This window comes from Salmo trutta, chromosome 4 (assembly GCF_901001165.1).
Source record: "Salmo trutta chromosome 4, fSalTru1.1, whole genome shotgun sequence".
NCBI lineage: Eukaryota > Metazoa > Chordata > Actinopteri > Salmoniformes > Salmonidae > Salmo > Salmo trutta.
This window is the reverse complement of record NC_042960.1, coordinates 21,581,553-21,600,847: the sequence shown is the minus strand read 5'-3', so window position 1 is coordinate 21,600,847 and position 19,295 is coordinate 21,581,553. Positions and strand designations below refer to the sequence as shown.

The 19,295-nt window shown below is 43.5% G+C and overlaps 1 protein-coding gene across 2 annotated transcripts in view; it reads right to left on the bottom strand.

Annotated features, from left to right (window-relative positions):
• fam193a (family with sequence similarity 193 member A) overlaps positions 1-18,561 on the bottom strand; it is a 38,656-nt gene extending 20,095 nt beyond the window's left edge. For both annotated transcript variants that reach the window (XM_029750139.1, XM_029750140.1), the window contains exons 1-7: positions 18,148-18,561; positions 15,982-16,056; positions 15,339-15,593; positions 13,546-13,730; positions 9,979-10,146; positions 9,168-9,399; positions 6,425-6,549 (exon numbers count right to left, since the gene is read on the bottom strand). In XM_029750139.1, the coding sequence (XP_029605999.1) occupies positions 6,425-6,549; positions 9,168-9,399; positions 9,979-10,146; positions 13,546-13,730; positions 15,339-15,593; positions 15,982-16,056; positions 18,148-18,375 (1,268 nt within the window). In that variant the 5' untranslated portion in view covers positions 18,376-18,561. The remainder of the gene's footprint in view (positions 1-6,424; positions 6,550-9,167; positions 9,400-9,978; positions 10,147-13,545; positions 13,731-15,338; positions 15,594-15,981; positions 16,057-18,147) is intronic.
• Positions 18,562-19,295: the final 734 nt, after the last annotated feature.

The following is a 19,295-nucleotide window of genomic DNA, read 5'->3' as shown; positions in this document are numbered from 1 at the left end:
AGGCAAGTCAGATTAAGAACACATTCTTATTTTCAATGACGGCCTAGGAACGGGGGTTAACTGCCTTGTTCAGGGGGGATTCGTTTTTGCAACCTTCCTTACTAGTCCAATGCTCTAACCACCTGCCTTACATTGCACTCCACGAGGAGCCTGCATGGCATGGTGTTATTTCTTTGTAAAATATTCTGTAACAAGTGTTGTTTTTGTGCTCAATGATGGATCTATTCATAATTATTTAAGAGATGATTGTACCTGTTACGCGAGGGCAGCAAGAAGCCAAGGTAAGTTGCTAACTAGCATTAAACTTATCTTATAAAAAACTATCAATCTTAACATAATCACTAGTTAACTACACATGGTTGATGATATTACTAGTTTATCTAACGTCTCCTGCGTTGCATATAATCGATGCGGTGCCTGTTAATTTCTCATTGAATCACAGCCTACTTCGACAAACGGGTGATCATTTAACAAGCGCATTTGCGAAAAAAGCACTGTCGTTGCACCAATGTACCTAACCATAAACATCAATGCCTTTCTTTAAAACCAATACACAAGTATATATTTTTAAACCTGCATATTTAGTTAATATTGCCTGCTAACATGAAATTGTGTCACTTATCTTGCGTTCATTGCACGCAGTCAGGGTATATGCAACAGTTTGGGCCGCCTGGCTGGTTGCAAACTAATTTGCCAGAATTTTACGTAATTATGACATAACATTGAAGGTTGTGCAATGTAACAGGAATATTTAGACTAAGGGATGCCACCCGTTAGATAAAATACGGAACGGTTCCGTATTTCACTGAAAGAAAAAACATTTTGTTTTCGAGATGATAGTTTCCGGATTCGACCATATTAATGACCTAAGGCTCGTATTTCTGTGTGTTTATTATATTATAATTAAGTCTATGATTTGATAGAGCAGTCTGACTGAGCGGTGGTAGGCACCAGCAGGCTCGTAAGCATTCATTCAAACAGCACTTTCGTGCGTTTTGCCAGCAGCCCTTCGCTGTGCTTCAAGCATTGCGCTGTTTATGACTTCAAGCCGGGTGGGTATAATTCGTGGAACGTTCCAACAGGAATCTATTCCAAAAACTAAGTAAATAACAAGTTTGCCAAAAAACAACGCTTACAAAGTTGTATAGCGAAAGAATAAGATACCGGGTAGGGAGTGGTCTATTTCATTTCGTTTATTCCGAAAAATGTTTGTCCTCACTCTAGTTGCCTATGGACAAACATTAAGAATAAGCTACGTGGTGAGTTGATGCCTATTCGGCAGCTAGTTAGCTAGGTTTGTATGCGTTGCTACTTTGTATGCGATGTTGGTTGGCAACCTTTTACTTTACATTTTTTGGAACAGATTCCTGTTGGAACGTTCCACAAATTATACCCACCCCTTCAAGCCTATCAACTCCCAAGATTAGGCTGGTGTAACCTATGTGAAATGACTAGCTAGTTAGCGGGGTGCACGCTAATAGGGTTTCAAACGTCACTCGCTCTGAGACTTGGAGTAGTTGTTCCCCTTGCTCTGCATGGGTAACGCTGCTTCGAGGGTGGCTGTTGTCGATGTGTTCCTGGTTCGAGCCCAGGTAGGAGCGAGGAGAGGGACGGAAGCTATACTGTTACACTGGCAATACTAAAGTGCCTATAAGAACATCCAAGAGTCAAAGGTATATGAAATACAAATCGTATAGAGAGAAATAGTCCTATAATAACTACAACCTAAAACTTCTTACCTGGGAATATTGAAGACTCATGTTAAAAGGAACCACCTGCTTTCATATGTTCCCATGTGTGAGCAAGGCACTTAAACGTTAGCTTTCTTAAACATTAGCTCTCCAAAACTTTGTTTTTGCATTATTTAAACCAAATTGAACATGTTTCATTATTTATTTGAGGCTAAATTGATTTTATTGATGTATTATATTAAGATAAGTGTTCATTCAGTATTGTTGTACTTGTCATTATTACAAATAAATAAATAAATAAAAATAAAAAGCAAAAAAAAAAATTGACCGATTAATCGGTATCGGCCTTTCCGGTCCTCCAATAATCGGTATCGGCGTTGAAAAATCATAATCGGTCGACCTCTATACCATATGTGAATTGATTGCCCCCATCTATCTTCTGAGCTCGTGCTACTAGGTGACCTAAACTGGGACATGCTTAACACCCCGGCCATCCTACAATCTAAGCTTGATGCCCTCAATCTCACACAAATTATCAATGAACCTACCAGGTACAACCCCAAATCCGTAAACACGGGCACCCTCATAGATGTCATCCTAACTAACTCGCCCTCCAAATACACCTCTGCTGTTTTCAATCAAGATCTCAGCGATCACTGCCTCATTGCCTGCATCCGTAATGGGTCTGCCACCAAACGACCACCCCTGATCACTGTCAAACGCTCCCTAAAACACTTCTGCGAGCAGGCCTTTCTAATCGACGTGGCCGGAGTATCCTGGAATGACATTGACCTCATCCCGTCAGTAGATGATGCCTGGCTATTCTTTAAAAGTGCCTTCCTCACCATCTTAAATAAGCATGCCCGACTCAAAAAATGTAGAACTAGGAATAGATATAGTCCTTGGTTCACTCCAGACCTGTCTGCCCTTGACCAGCACAAAAACATCCTGTGGCGTACTGCATTAGCATCGAATAGCCCCCGTGATTTGCAACTTTTCAGGGAAGTTACAAATATACACAGGCAGTTAGAAAAGCTAAGGCTAGCTTTTTCAAACAGAAATTTGCATCCTGTACTACTAACTCAAGAAAGTTCTGGGACACTGTAAAGTCCATGGAGAATAAGAGCACCTCCTCCCAGCTGCCCACTGCTCTGAGGCTAGGAAACACTGTTACAACCAATAAATCCACTATAATTGAGAATTTCAATAAGCATTTCTCTACGGCTGGCCATGCTTTCCACCTGGCTACCCCTACCCCAGTCAACTGCCCGGCACCCTCCACAGCAACCCGCCAAAGCCCCCACCATTTCTCCTTCACCCAAATGCAGATAGCTGATGTTCTGAAAGAGCTGCAAAATATGGACCCATACAAATCAGCTGGGCTAGACAATCTGGACCCTCTCTTTCTAAAATTATCCACCGGAATTGTTGCAACCCCTATTACTAGCCTGTTCAACCTCTCTTTCGTATCATCTGAGATTCCCAAAGGTTGGAAAGCTGCCGCGGTCATCCCCCTCTTCAAAAGGGGGTGACACTCTAGACCCAAACTGCTACAGACCTATATCTATCCCACTCTGTCTTTCTAAGGTCTTCGAAAGCCAAGTTAACAAACAGATTCCCGACCATTTCGAATCCCACCCTACCTTCTCCGCTATGCAATCTGGTTTCAGAGCTGGTCATGGGTGCACCTCAGCCACGCTCAAAGGTCCTAAACGACATCATAACCGCCATCGATAAGAGACTTTACTGTGCAGCCGTATTCATCGACCTGGCCAAGGCTTTCAACTCTGTCAATCACCACATTCTTATTGGCAGACTCGACAGCCTTGGTTTCTCAAATGATTGCCTCGCCTGGTTTACCAACTACTTCTCTGATAGAGTTCAGTGTGTCAAATCGGAGGGCCTGTTGTCCGGACCTCTGGCAGTCTCTATGGGTGTGCCACAGGGTTCAATTCTCGGGCCGACTCTCTTCTCTGTATACAACAATGTTGCTCTTGCTGCTGGTGATTCTCTGATCCACCTCTACGCAGAAGACACCATTCTGTATACTTCTGGCCCTTCTTTGGACACTGTGTTAACCTCTACGGGCTAGGGGGCAGCATTGAGAATTTTGGAAAAAATATGTGCCCATTTTTAACTGCCTCCTACACCTACCCAGTAACTAGAATATGCATATACTTATTATATATGGATAGAAAACACCCTAAAGTTTCTAAAACTGTTTGAATGGTGTCTGTGAGTATAACAGAACTCATTTGGCAGGCAAAACCCTGAGACAGATTCTGACAGGAAGTGGATAGCTGATGTGTTGAATTGACTTTAAGCCTATACCATTGAAAAACAAAGGGAAGGAGGAATATTTTGGCACTTCCTATTGCTTCCACAAGATGTCCCCAGCCTTTACAAAGTGTTTTGAGTCTTCTACAGTGAGATCTGACTGAAGAAGAGCGTTGGAACGGCGATGGCCCATTAGACACCTGGCGCGCGAGTTGATGATGGGTACTCTCATTCCGAAACGTTTTAAAAGAGAACCCAATGGTCCGCCTTGAATTTTATTCATGTTCTGGTTAAAAACGGCCCTAATGATTTATGCGATACAACGTTTTGATATGTTTGAACGAACGGAAATATATTTTTTCCGTTCGTGAAGTGAAGTCCGGCTGGCTTAGATCATGTGCTAACAACACGGAGGTTTTGGGACATAAATGATGAGCTTTTTTGAACAAAACTACATTCGTTATGGACCTGGGATTCTTTGGAAGTGACATCTGATGAAGAGAATCAAAGGTAATGGATTATTTACATAGTATTTTCGATTTTAGATCTCTCCAACATGGCGGTTAGTCTGTATCGCAATGCGTATTTTTCTGGGCGCAGTGCTCAGATTATTGCAAAGTGTGATTTCCCAGTAAGGTTAATTTTAAATCTGGCAAGTCCATTGCGTTCAAGAGATGTAAATCTATAATTCTTTGAATGACAATATAATATTTTACCAATGTTTTCTAATATTAATTAATTATTTTGTTGTGATGACTTGACTGCCGGTATTGGAGGGAAACGATTTCCTGAACATCAACGCCATAGTAAAACACTGTTTTTAGATATAAATATGAACTTGATAGAACTAAAAATGCATGCATTGTCTAACATAATGTCCTAGGAGTGTCATCTGATGGAGATTGTAAAAGGTTAGTGCATAATTTTAGCTGATTTTATGGTTTTGGTGACGCCTGTCTTTGAATCGACAATACACTACACACAGCTATTGTCAATGTACTCTCCTAACATAACCTAACTTTATGCTTTCGCCGTAAAACCTTTTTGAAATCGGAAAACGTTGTTAGATTAAGGAGATGTTTATCTTTCAAAGGGTTCCAGATAGTTGTATGTTTGAAAAACTTGAATTTTGACATTTATTTGGTTTCAAATTTGCCGCTCTTGAAATGCACCTGCTGTTGATAGGGTGCGCCACAGGTGGCACGCTAACGTCCCACATAGCCCAAAGAAGTTAACTAACCTCCAGACGAGCTTCAACGCCATACAACTCTCCTTCCGTGGCCTCCAACTGCTCTTAAACACAGGTAAAACTAAATGCATGCTATTCAATCGATCACTGCCTGCACCTGCTCGCCCGTCCAGCATCTGACTTAGAATACGTGGACAACTACAAATACCTGGGTGTCTGGTTAGACTGTAAACTCTCCTTCCAGACTCACATTAAGCATCTCCAATCCAAAATGAAATCTAGAATCGGCTTCCTATATCGCAACAAAGCATCCTTCACTCATGCTGCCAAACACACCCTCGTAAAACTGACCATCCTACCAATCCTCGACTTTGGTGATGTCATCTATAAAATAGCCTCCGACACGCTACTCAACAAACTGGATGCAGTCTATCACAGTGCCATCAGTTTTGTCACCAAAGCCCCATACACTACCCACCATTGCGGCCTGTACGCTCTTGTTGGTTGGCCCTCGCTTCATACTCGTCGCCAAACCCACTGGCTACAGGTTATCTACAAGTCTCTGCTAGGTAAAGCCCCGCCTTATCTCAGCTCACTGGTCATCATAGCAGCACCCACTCGTAGCATGCGCTCCAGCAGGTATATCTCACTGGTCACCCCCAAAGCCAATTTCTGCTTTGGCCGCCTTTCCTTCCAGTTCTCTGCTGCCATTGACTGGAACAAACTGCAAAAATCTCTGAAGCTGGAGACTCATATCTCCCTCACTAGCTTTAAGCACCAGCTGTCAGAGCAGCTCACATATCACTGCACCTGTACATAGCCCATCTGTAAACAGCCCATCTACCTACCTACCTCATCTCCATACTGTATTTATTTATCTTGCTCCTTTGCACCCCAGTATCTCTACTTGCACATTCATCTTCTGCACATCTACCATTGCTGTGTTTACTTGCTATATTATAATTACTTCGCCACCATGGCCTATTTATTGCCTTAACTTACCTCATTTGCACTCACTGTATATAGACTTGTTTTCTTTTGTTCTACTGTATTATTGACTGTTTTGTTTATTCCATGTGTTGTTGTATGTGTCGAAATGCTACGCTTTATCTTGGCCAGGTCGCAGTTGCAAATGAGAACTTGTTCTCAACTAGCCTACCTGGTTAAATAAAGGTGAAATAAAAAAAATATTTAAAAAAATAACGTCAATAGCATTATGGAGAAATCCTCTTCTTAATGGCTGTTTTGTCATTCCACTCAGTCTTACCTCAGCTGTGCAACCAGTGCAGGTAAACTGCTGTGCAGGATGGGCTCGGAGAACACCAGGTTCTCAAAAAGGTGCTTGTTGTGCAGCTCCCACGTCACCTGGAACTTCTGCAGGTGTTCGTTCTCCTGTGGAACCGAGACAAGAAGAGAGTTAGAAACCAAGTTTATGCGGCCTGGCCGGTCTAGCGGTAATGCCGCAGCCTCCAGCACACGTCTACTGTGTTTGCATAGGGTCGAATCCGGCCGTTTGACACAACCTCTCTGTCTTTCCCCACTATCATCATCTATCACTATCTGTTAACTAAATAAATACAAAACTGAAAATCCTTTGACTGTGCGGTCTAAAATTATTGACACCCTTGATAAAGGTAAGAAAAAATAACTATAAAATAATTAAAATACTGTGCTATATTGTTCTTTTCTCTCCAAAACTCTTGAGCGTGCCGTCGTTGGCCAGCTCTCTCTCTCTCAGAATGACCTTCTCGATCCAAATCAGTCAGGTTTCAAGACTGGTCATTCAACTGAGACTGCTCTTCTCTGTGTCACGGAGGCTCTCCGCACTGCTAAAGCTAACTCTCCTCTGCTCTCATCCTTCTAAACCTATCTGCTGCCTTTGATACTGTGAACCATCAGATCCTCCTCTCCACCCTCTCTGAGTTGGGCATCTCCGGCGCGGCTCCCTCTTGGATTGCGTCCTACCTGACAGGTCGCTCCTACCAGGTGGCGTGGCGAGAATCCGTCTCCGCACCACGTGCTCTCACCACTGGTGTCCCCCAGGGCTCAGTTCTAGGCCCTCTCCTATTCTCGCTATACACCAAGTCACTTGGCTCTGTCATATCCTCACATGGTCTCTCCTATCATTGCTACGCAGACGACACACAATTAATCTTCTCCTTTCCCCCTTCTGATAACCAGGTGGCGAATCGCATCTCTGCATGTCTGGCAGACATATCAGTGTGGATGACGGATCACCACCGCAAGCTGAACCTCGGCAAGACGGAGCTGCTCTTCCTCCCGGGGAAGGACTGCCCGTTCGTTCCATGATCTCGCCATCACGGTTGACAACTCCATTGTGTCCTCCTCGCAGAGTGCTAAGAGCCTTGGCGTGACCCTGGACAACACACTGTCGTTCTCCGCTAACATCAAGGTGGTGACCCGATCCTGTAGGTTCATGCTCTACAACATTCGCAGAGTACAACCCTGCCTTACACAGGAAGCGGCGCAGGTCCTAATCCAGGCACTTGTCATCTCCCGTCTGGATTACTGCAACTCGCTGCTGGCGGGGCTCCCAACCTGTGCCATTAAACCCTTACAACTCATCCAGAACGCCGCAGCCCGTCTGGTGTTCAACCTTCCCAAGTTCTCTCACGTCACCCCGCTCCTCCGCACACTCCACTGGCTTCCAGTTGAAGCTCGCATCTGCTACAAGACCATGGTGTTTTCCTACGGAGCTGAGGGGAACGGCACCTCCGTACCTTCAGGCTCTGATCAGTCCCTACACCCAAAGAAGGGCACTGCATTCATCCACCTCTGGCCTGCTCGCCTCCCTACCTCTGCGGAAGCACAGTTCCCGCTCAGCCCAGTCAAAACTGTTCGCTGCTCTGGCACCCCAATGGTGGAACAAGGTCCCTCACGACGCTAGGACAGCGGAGTCAATCACCACCTTCCGGAGACCCCACCTCTTTAAGGAATACCTGGGATAGGATTAAGTAATCCTTCTAACCCTCCCCCCCAAAAAAGATATAGATGTACTATTGTAAAGTGGTTGTTCAAATGGATATCATAAGGTGAATGCATCAATTTGTAAGTCGCTCTGGATAAGACCGTCTGCTAAATGACGTAAATGTAAATGTACCCCTGCACACTGACTCGGTACCGGTGCCCCCGGTATATAGCCTCGTTATTGTTAATCTTATTGTGTTACTTTTTATTATACATTTTTATTTTAGCCTACTTGGTAAATATTTTCTTCTTCTATAACTGCACTGTTGATTAAGGGCTTGTAAGTAAGCATTTCACGGTAAAGTCTACACTTGTTGTATTCGGTGCATGTGGCAAATAAAGTTTGATTTGTATTAGTATAAAATAATATAATTTAACTAATTTCTTTAAGCATAAAATGTAGCTCAGTATTTAAATTTTTTATTTTTATACAGTCATTTCTGCACATCTTTATCAAGGGTGTCAATAATCTGGACCCCACTGTGTGTGTGTGTGTGTGTGTGTGTGTGTGTGTGTGTGTGTGTGTGTGTGTGTGTGTGTGTGTGTATAGCCACAGCAGTGGCAGCTGTCTAGGCTGATGACGATTGTCCCTAAGCTAAGGTGACAACTTTAAGACAAACCTCTGTACTGCTTCCAAAGAGTATGAGTCATTCTGTGACACCATCTGTGGCTTGTCCCGGAGTTCTAGGGAAATTCTAAAGCCTATGTTAATCCTGTGCGAGTTACTGAAGCAACGCTACTTTTTAGCCCTCTCAGGCTAAGCCTCTAAAAGAGACACTGAACAGCACGAAGCATGTGCTAGTCTGATGCTAACACAAAGGCAACCGTAAAGGTAATCACAAAGGCTAACGCAAAAGGCTAATGCAAAGCATAATTGAAAGGCCAACAGTAAGGCTAACAGTAAGGCTAGCGCAAACGCCAACCTTGAAAGTTATTGCGCAAGACTGTTTGTTAGCCACTGGTCTAAGACTATGCTAACATGAGGCTATCTTCAATGCTATCGCTAACAGAGGAAGACTCACCAGGGTGAGGAGGAAGCTGCTGATGGTGCGCGCAGCCTGGCAGAGGGCACTGTACTCCTCCAGGAGCAGCGAGATGAACTGGTGGGCCTGCGGGGGGCCCTGGGCGGCGGCCGTCGCAGCCTTGGAGCCGGTCGACAGGTGCTTGAGCAGGCGCACCTTCATTTCTAGGACATACTCGCGGGCCTGCTGCTCCAGCCTCTGGTAGAGCTGGTACGGGTCCTTCTCGCACAGCCTGAACAGGAGGTGGGCAAGATGTACGTCATAAGACCCAGTGTACAATAGGCTAATACAATAGCAAAATATGCTAATACTTGTAGGGATTATCTATGGTGGTCAGTCCTGGGTCAAATGCATCTCAAACACTTTCAAATAACTAAATCAAACAAGTTTTCCTGGTACAACGTGACAGATGGCCTAGCCCCAAGTAGTAGCACAGAGGAAGGTTTAGCCTCTGAAATGGCTAACCATTTTCTGAAGGTAATCTCTTATCTGGCAAAATTGGATAAGGGAAAGTGAGGTAACCACTCAATGATTACTCTGGTACTCTTGTCAGATAACTGATCATCTTGAAGATGGAAGTGAAAAGAGGATGGTAGGGATGGGAGAGAGCATGGAGGGCAAATGGAAAGAAAGGAATGAGGCAGGAAGCAGCGAGAGATGGAGGGTAGGAAGGAGAGGGTGTAAAGGAATGTAAGGAGGGAAGGAAAAATGAAAGGAGGAAGGAATAGAAAGGGGGGAAAGGAGAAATGCAGAGGCAGACTGAGGGAAAGAGGGTGGAAGACGAGCTGCCTTTTCTCTAGTTGGGTCTTACCTGTCCACCAGCTCCTTCATGCCCTCCTTGTCGCGGTCAAGGGGCTGGTCGTGGTCGTCGGCCAGCGGCGTGCCTGTCTGGCGGTAGATGCACCGCACTAGGTAGCGTACCTCCGACCAGTGGTTCTGCAGCAGCTGGGACTCACGCTCTGACTCGGCCGAAACCTCCCTGGAGGGGGTGAAGGCCAAAAGAGGTAATTGTGATGCATCAGTGAGAGGACACTGGGTGCGCTTATACAAGGGACCCAGGGTCATGTTCATTAGGGCAAGGAACAGAAAACACTTTAAAACATTGAGACAGAAAAACAAAATGAGCATTTCCTACTTCATTTACTATATGAATACAACCCATTTGGTAGAAGTATTAGTGCATCTGTGCATCCATGTTCCTCTTTTAAAGGGCTGATATCCAGTCCCTCCGGGATTCAAAAATTCTGCGATCTCATAATTCAAAACAAAATCAACAAATCCACAAATTTATGCAAGAGCTCGCAATTTTGACCAATCACTGCACAAGTGTCCAATCAAAAGAGGGTTAGCAATTTTGATCACTGTTACCATGGAAAACAGCCCAATAAAACATCAACAAACTCCCCCTCCATCAGCGTGTGAAGCCTATGGTTGATTACTGACAGATTAAGACTGACAGGCAGAACAATGAACAGGAATCCATCTCATGTAAATGGCAAACAAACAAAAATCATAGTTAAAAACAGTGCAACATGATTTCCAAATGTTTTACATGAAAATGGGGGCAAATTGTTTTGCACTCAGTGCGATGCTGTGCTGGAACACAAGAGCCAGCAAAGCATGTGAAAAGAAGGTACGAATCAGAGCATGTGAGAGGAGCTGAGCGGTTTCCTACCGCTCAGCTAAAAACCTCTCCACAAAAAAATGGGGAAAAAAAGAAACTGCCGCTCAAATTTCGCTCTATTAATTAAAATCACAATTTAACCAACATCCATCTATTTTTGTGACTACCTGGACCTACCAATTGGTTTTTAAGCATTAAAACCAAACCATATGGATTTGAATGAAAAGTATTTTATTAAACATGAAAAGATGAATGTAATAAGCCAAAATAATTTCATGTTATATTAAAACAGCAAATAGGTCAGGAGCCAGACAGGGAGCCTAAAATGAATTATTCAGGCTATTTTATTCCAATTATTTCAAGGCTATAGCCTACAAAGAAATACATTGTGAAGCATTTGCGAGTGCAACACAATAGGCTGGTAGGGACATTAAGCGCTCAGCATTTAAACATTTAATTGTATTAAATCATTATAGTATATAAATTTCACATATAGGATGTGACATACTTAGAATGAAATACAAATGAAACAAGGATGGTCTATTGTATAGCTAGAAGAAAAAGTTTAAGAGATCAGATTTTTTGTTTATAAATACTTTGTTACAATGACGCACTTAGTTATCTACCCAACTCGTTCCTTTCTTTTAGCATGTACGCACAGAGGTGTAAAATACTTAAGTAAAAATACTTTAAAGTACTACTTCAGTAGTTTTTTGGTATATCTGTACTTTACAATTTATATTTTTGACAACTTTTACTTCACTACATTCCTAAAGAAAATGTACTTTTTACTCCATACATTTTCCCTGACACCAAAAAGTACTCATTACATTCTGAATGCTTAGCAGGACAGGAAATTGGTTAAATTCACACACTTATTAAGAGAACATCCCAGGTCATCCCTACATAATTTACAAACGAAACACACATGCTTCGTTTGTAAATTTTGTCTGAGTGTTGGGAGTATGCCCCTGGTTAAAAAAACAAGAAAATGGTGCAGTCTGGTGTGCTTCATGTAAGGAATTTGAGATGATTTCTAATTTTACTTTTGATGCTTAAGTATATTTTAGCATTTACATTTACTTTTGATACTTAAGAATATTTAAAACCAAATACTTTGACTTTTACTCAAGTAGTATTTTACTGGGTGACTTTCACTTGAGTCGTTTTCTATTAAGGTATCATTACTTTTACTCAAGTATGACAATTGGGTACTTTTTCCACCACTGTGTACAGGTAGTAAGTACACCATCATGCTTTTGTGATTCCACAAAGATTCTTTAGTTGTGGACACTACATCACCGCACTCCCGCTCTTGCTCTTGGTCCGCATCTTTGTAAGTCACCTTGATGTATCAGTTAATTTATGAAAATATTTAGTGAACTCCATCACAGTAGCTAAAGCAGCACACAAGTAGACTACAAATTCATCCTGGGCCGGCATGCCCTGAGCTGGTGAAGTGAGCGCTACTGGAGCGAAATTGGAGCTGGTGAGAAGGCCGACGCTCCAGCCTTTGGGAATCTCGCACCAGTCAAATTGGGCACGCTCCGCTCCAGCTCCGCTCACATACTCTGGTCCGAACAGCCACCACAGCAGACGCAGATCACCGTGACCGAAGCAAAAGCAGGGAAATCTGTGGTAGTGATGTGCAGATCGCAAATGAGTCGTTCTTTTTAAATGACTTGACTGATTTGAGAATCATTATTATTTTGATTGAACTGCTGGCTGGAATAAAATAAATGAATTGCAGTGAAGGATTGATACACGCTCCTCCGTCTCATAGACGTGTTCAGACCAACAACTGTTTATCATATGTGCGCACAAGAAAATAGATCATGCTGCAGGCTGAGCACATATTACTTCTTAAAGCTTCATATTAAATGAACATGACAAACAAAACTCTTCGCCAAATTTCATAGAAAGCCGCTGCAAAAATCAAGAATTGTTGGCCACAGATAACAAAAATACTTTGCAGATCTTGGAGGGACTGGATATCAGTCATGGGTTAAAGTGGAAATATGTAACTTTTTGGGCAACCCAACCAAATTCACATAGAAATCTGAGTTATAGATCTACCATTCTTTGACTTTCGGTTTTGTACACCAGCTTCAAACAGCTAAAACAGCATTTTTTGATTACGGAAGATATATTTCACAGTGGTTTAGATGGTACAATGATTCTCTACACTATACTAGCTTATTTTGTCGCATAAACTAAAATTAGGTGAACTATTCGAGTTTTAGCAAACAGGAAATGGCGGAGCGTTTTCTGCATTGTGCAACTTTAAAATAGTATTTGCATTCATTGAAATGTTGAGCATTTCATTGAGCCTGCCTGGAGTGCTAGATGGGCGGTGTTTGCACTTTTGAGACTATCCCATTGGTTCCATATCACCGGGCAAGCTCAATCTAGTGCAGTTAAAGTATTTGAAAAAAAAAAGAAAACAAGATGCTGATGGACAGAGATCAGCCAATAAAACCAGCGGTTGTTTAGTCCATCGATTTACAATCAAGTCCCGTTCTGAGGCGCTGTGAAACCAGACTGTTAGAGAGAAAGATAGAGCCGGCTGGTGGACGAGATTAGTTATTATCTGACAATGCTAAAAAGGATGGTAGCACAGGTGGCGGCTTCTAGAAACTTCCTGAACACATAGCTGATATACTAGGCTAGCTCAATATGTCAAACGATAGACCCTTTCGTCCTTTCTAGCGTGGTCGTTTAGTGACCACCACAAATGCTAAAAAGGATGCTCACCGTCTCTCGTTGCAGGCCTCACAACTGCACACGGTGTCAGCGGTCATAGGGGTGGTGAGGTCTGGGACGGGGAGAGTGGGGAGGGTTGGGGGTGTACCACCATTGGTCAGTCTGCCCCCTGCGGCGGGCAGCTCCTGGCCCAAGCCTCCATTACCCACAGGCATGTGCAACAGGAAGTCTTGGCTCTGGGGGAATGAGAAAGTACAGGGCATCAGAACGTCCAAAAAAGCAGTGATGATGAAACCAAGAGCGACCATAAAGGTGACTTAACGTTACCAACTGTCGCCTTAGGTCTGTACTCTGAAGTATTTCACTGCAGCAAAGTGCACAGAGATCAATACTCATTATAATAGACTAGAGACAAAATTTCAGAACAGGAGAGAAATTAGAGAACGTCATCAAGCAAAATAGCAGAAAAAGAAAGGGAAATAAAAACAAGCGCATTCCAGGCCAGAGGGGCACTACAGGAATTGTCGGGCTCTTCCCAACTTTCGAATTCATTTAGCTGCTAGACGTCGCCAACACAGAGTGGCTCTTATGAGTGAGGCAAGGCAGCGTATGCGGAACAGCCACTAACATGTCATCAGCAAGAGAGAAGTCTAAACACTGGTGTGGCTTTCTGTCTGAGGTTATTATCTCCTGCTGATAGTAAAGGAGGAGCCAAAGCCTCTATAATGCTGAGTCATCGGACAGAGGGAAACTAATGTTTTACAATGTGTGTGTTTGGTCAGGACTCAGGTGTTTCTGCTCCTTGTTACACTCCACCTGTAGCTTGCCTGTTTCCTCCGCTTTCTCTGTGTGTGGTACGCGTCTGTGTGGTACGGGTCATTTGTAGATCAGTCCGCTGACTGATCTACAAATTACCTTGTATCATAAATAACTACTCATTATTTGTAGATTAGTCAGTCACCATTTACCACAATGCATCACCGATTTGATGCTCTCGAACACAGGTACCACACAGATGCGTAATTGCAGTCACCTACAAGCCCTCTGAACCTCTTTATTCCTTGTTGTAATCTACCTTTAGTATACCTGTCGCCATCTCTCTCCCTCTTTTGCGCCGACTCTATGGATGTGTTCGAGCAGTAACGCTAACAAAGCCGACTGTAGACGAAAGTTGACAAGGCTCAGATCAACATGGAAGTGTCAACATAGCTGCTATTGCTTATAAAAATGTTCTTTATAAAAATGTCTATACCCTCATATCACACTCACAAACTGAAAACATAACTTGTGTAAAATGGATTGATTACAGAGGTCTCAAATATCACTTTCGTTTGGATCTCTTGTTTCTTTAGAATCGCAGTAAAATTGGTTCCCGTTTCAGTCACGTCTTTGGTCACTTTCGCGTGGTTCAACCAAAAACACCCTAATGATTGGTTGACAAATAGTGCCTCTCACAACGCAGGTGATGGCTGCATGGTGCAGTTGGTGAGAAGCAACTGCAGCGACTTGAAGGCGACTTCATAAAAAAACTGCATGACCTTTGATCACATGGTTTTTGTGAAGTTCATGCAGTCGACCTGGAGGTGCAAGACAGAAAATGTTCACCCTCATAATGCAACACACGTTGAAAGGCCTAGACAAAATGTTTCTGTTACTTGATATAATCCACCAATGCCTGCCTGCATCTATCTAGGGCTTGGCTAGCCACTGACTGTACACAAACATCCACTTAAACAGCCTTTGTCATTCAGTTCATTGGTCTAGCATCACCTTTTCACCACCCTACTTCTCCCTCCCTCCCTCCCTCCACCCACCCACCCACCCACCAGCCTGTGGTGACTCACCACCAGCGACTGCTCCAGGGAGGCGTGGCGGTCCTCCTTCTCCACCGTGCGCCGGCAGTCGGGGCACACCCACAGGGGCAGCTGCAGAGCGCTGGGGGACTTGGGGGGCTGTGCCATACCGTTCGGCCCCGCCCCGGGGAGCATCGCGTCAGGATGGAGGGTGCTGTCTGGCTTGCGCTCACTCCGGCACAGGAGGCAGCGGTCGCCGGTGGTGGAATATGGGGCCCTCTGGCTCAGACCAAATGTGAACGGGGTCTGGTGGTTGGAGACGGAGTGGATGTCAGTTAGATGAGTGTGTGTAGCACTACTGTAGTGGCAGTAACCAGTAGCTACTAACTAGTGCTCCAATATGTAGCCTACCTAGGCAGGTTCTAAAGTTAGTTAAGACAGGGTCATGGGCAGTAAGCACAAACAGGTGGAAAATGTTTTAAAATTAGAAACTGATTGGTAAAGTTATTATTGGTCATAACGTTTAGGATAGGCCTTTCCCATTTCAAAACTTTTTCATACATTTTGTGCCTACTGAATGCCATCCGGGGCTTTTCAGTCCACCCAGTGATACTCATAACAGATAAGCTGATGCTGATCTATGTTACCATAGGCCTAACAGGAGTAGCTGCAGAGACAGTGAGTGATGCATTACCTGAAGGACTCCAGAGAAGTCGGAATTCACTGGCCCCTCCGAAAACTGTGGTGTAACGTTACCGTTCATAGAGACCTGGAGGACACAAAGGGCCCGACATGAACCAACACCTTCGGAGTCACCCCTCTCATTAGCACCGATGCCAAGCGTCTATTACAAGGATATCTGAAGTATGTTAGCGCTTGACCTGGCTGGGGGCTACTTGGCCACACACAATTAAGGTTCGTCTCCGAATTATGTTATTTGAACAACAAATAAAACACAAAGCAGTTGATGATATGTCCTGGCGATATTGCAAGGAACATATGCAGATATTACTTTTCATATTAATGCTCGGCGCAGCAGTATATTGACGCGGCCAGCAAGTTCACCTGCTGTTTCTGTCTTCAACAGCCAATCTTTACATAAGCAGAGTGTAGTCTCGATTTGTATGCACTATGCAAAGATTTTGTAAACATCTGAAGAATGAATCAAAACACACTGATTAGTAAACAAAAGGTTATGAGAATATTATATTACTTCTTAGATGGAAATAATAGCCCTGACTAGTGTAAATGCTGAGCAGATCTAGGCAAATTCCTTCCCCATAAGTAGCCTGGCCTAGGCAATAAGTTAAGCTCATCTTGAGCTTTCAAAGAAACAAACATTAGGACCACTATCATAACTCTGATGTTGCTAGGCCTATATTCTGGGGCTTACATCCGTTCTATAGATGGATCATAGCAATTTGTAAGAATCGGGATCAAGGGTTCACAAAGTAAAAATTTGCCACAATCAGTATTCACAATATGCGTTCTTCTCCTGATTTATTATATGGAACCTTTGTCTACATCCCAAATGATGGGGAAACTGTCTGGCAAATAAGCTAGCTAGGCTAATGAAACTGAGTGAGTGCAATACAATGCATTGCATTTTACACAAATCAGACTTTCCTTGGATTTGCTTAGACAGTGACTAGGTATGCAAGTTATTAACAAGTCTGCATTATGGACTTGTTTGGGACTATTGGCTCATCATATGAGGAAGTCCTTCAGCCCTAAAGATGATAAACCTAGTCGCAGCCAATGTGACATACACATGATAGGCCTAGTCTTTGGTGATTAGTGGATGTTGTTTCCCTGGCTATTGTTGTGATATAGAGAAGACTGACAAGGCATAGCTGCAATATATGGAGACGAGACAAGAAACCATGAGTAAAGCAAGACACTCAATATACAATTTGACAGCCAAGTATGTAATGTTGCAATGTTTGCTATACCATTGGTATAATGATGCAGGATCGTGGATGTAATTTGGCTCACTTGGCTGTGTGACAGTAGTCTTGCAGTTGTCTTACACATTATTTTTGTCTGTAAACACCGTGGACGACCTAACTAGTAATGACCTTCCTATCAAATAATTGGTATGAGTAAACGAACTATAGGCCTACTGTTACTTAGCAGGCTAATCCGATGACTGACCGACTCGACTGAGACTGCATGTTTGTAAACAGTACAGTAACGTTAGTCTGGTGAGCTACTACTCCTGCTAAAATTGTGAATATGAAAACATCAGACAAGAAATGAAAGGCCAACTGGCTGTCCAAATTGTTGCGCATTGTTAACAAGCTACATACTGTACCTAGCTGCTAGTCAGGTACAAGAGACACTTCAGTTTAAGGACACAGTGCAGTGGCGATGGTCAGTTTGGTCATAGCTAACGTTAGTTTACACGCTAACGTTAGTATCCATCTAACAAGTAACAAACATCCACTCCCACAACGTCGCGAACAGTTAGATAATAAGATAACGACTGTCGAGTAAGCAAAATCGGCTATTTTCGGGCTGTCAACATTGTGGTTGTCGAGTAGCTAGAAGAAGATAGCTAGAAACGTCAGCCGGTCTAGTTTATTTTACAATTGAGCAAGTAGCTAACGTTATAACTAACGCATTACCGTATATAGAAAGCTTACTAACGTAGTTAGTCTGCTAAACTAACTTGTTGGCTGTTGTCGACGTCAGGTTCCCATTTCCCGAGTTAGCTAACGTTAGCTAACTAACGTTAACTAGCTATCTTCCTCGGTAGCTGGGCTAGCTTCTGAAGAATGTCAGGCCTCAAATGTCTGTCGATTATGTGTAATCAAAATCTCTTACGTTAGTGTTCAACACGTCAACTGTATATTCTCACCTCTCCGTTCAGGCCTGTTATAGAGCCCATGTTCCCATTTCCAGAGCTCCCTGATGTCAGAAAGCCCATGGTAGACACGGGTGTTGCCGTGGCTTGAAGACTCAGGTCCGTGGCTGAAACCCCGGCCTTGCCACTGGTACTGCAGACAGTACTACTGCAGCTACTGCTGCCACCGCCCCGCTTGTTCTTCCTGCGTTTAGCACCTCGTTTAGCATCGGTTGGACTCATTTTGCCACAAAAGTCAGAGACAACTTGCCGTCCAGTACAGGCAGGGTCTCAGGTGGAATGTCTGGCTCAAATCCCTCTGGTATAAATAGACGATATTTTAAAGACTTCCAGTTAGACAACCACCCAGTACCTTCAGAGTCCTAATAGACTTGAGATTTCAATATGGCCACTGGACAGGAATTGGCTGCTCGAGCTTGCGCTGCAATAGTACGTCCCCCTTCTCTCTTTGAGGATTCATGGGAAATGATGTTTTTCTCATTAGTGCCGGTGAGGTCATGGGTGAGCTGGTTGATGACAAACTGGTTTTCAGACTCTATCCCCAAAATTAGGAAAAACACCAAAAGTGACCATTCACGATCTCATTCATAACCATTCCTGTTCATCAATGCAAGTGGCCATTTGTAGGCTATTGGTATGTGCAATCACGTGTCCTCAAGGGGGAGTGGGCCAGTATTTATCAAATCAAATCAAATGCTATTTGTCACATGCCCCGAATACAACAGGTGTAGTAGACCTTACAGTGAAATGCTTACTTACAAGCCCCTAACCAACAATGACGTTTTAATAAAAATACCTAAAGAAAAATAAGAAATAAAAGTAACAAATAATTCAAGAGCAGCAGTAAAATAACAGTAGTGAGGCAAAATACAGGGGGTACCGGTACAGAGTCAATGTGCGGGGGCACAGGTTAGTGGATGTAATTGAGGTAATATCTATATGTAGGTAGTGACTATGCATAGATAATAAACAGAGTAGCAGCAGCGTAAAAGAAGGGGATGGGGGCAATGCAAATACTCTGGGTAGCCATTTGATTAGCTGTTCAGGAGACTTATGGCTTATGGGGTAGAAGCTGTTAAGAAGCCTTTTGGACCTAGACTTGAAGCTCCGGTACCGCTTGCCGTGCGTTAGCAGAGAATAGT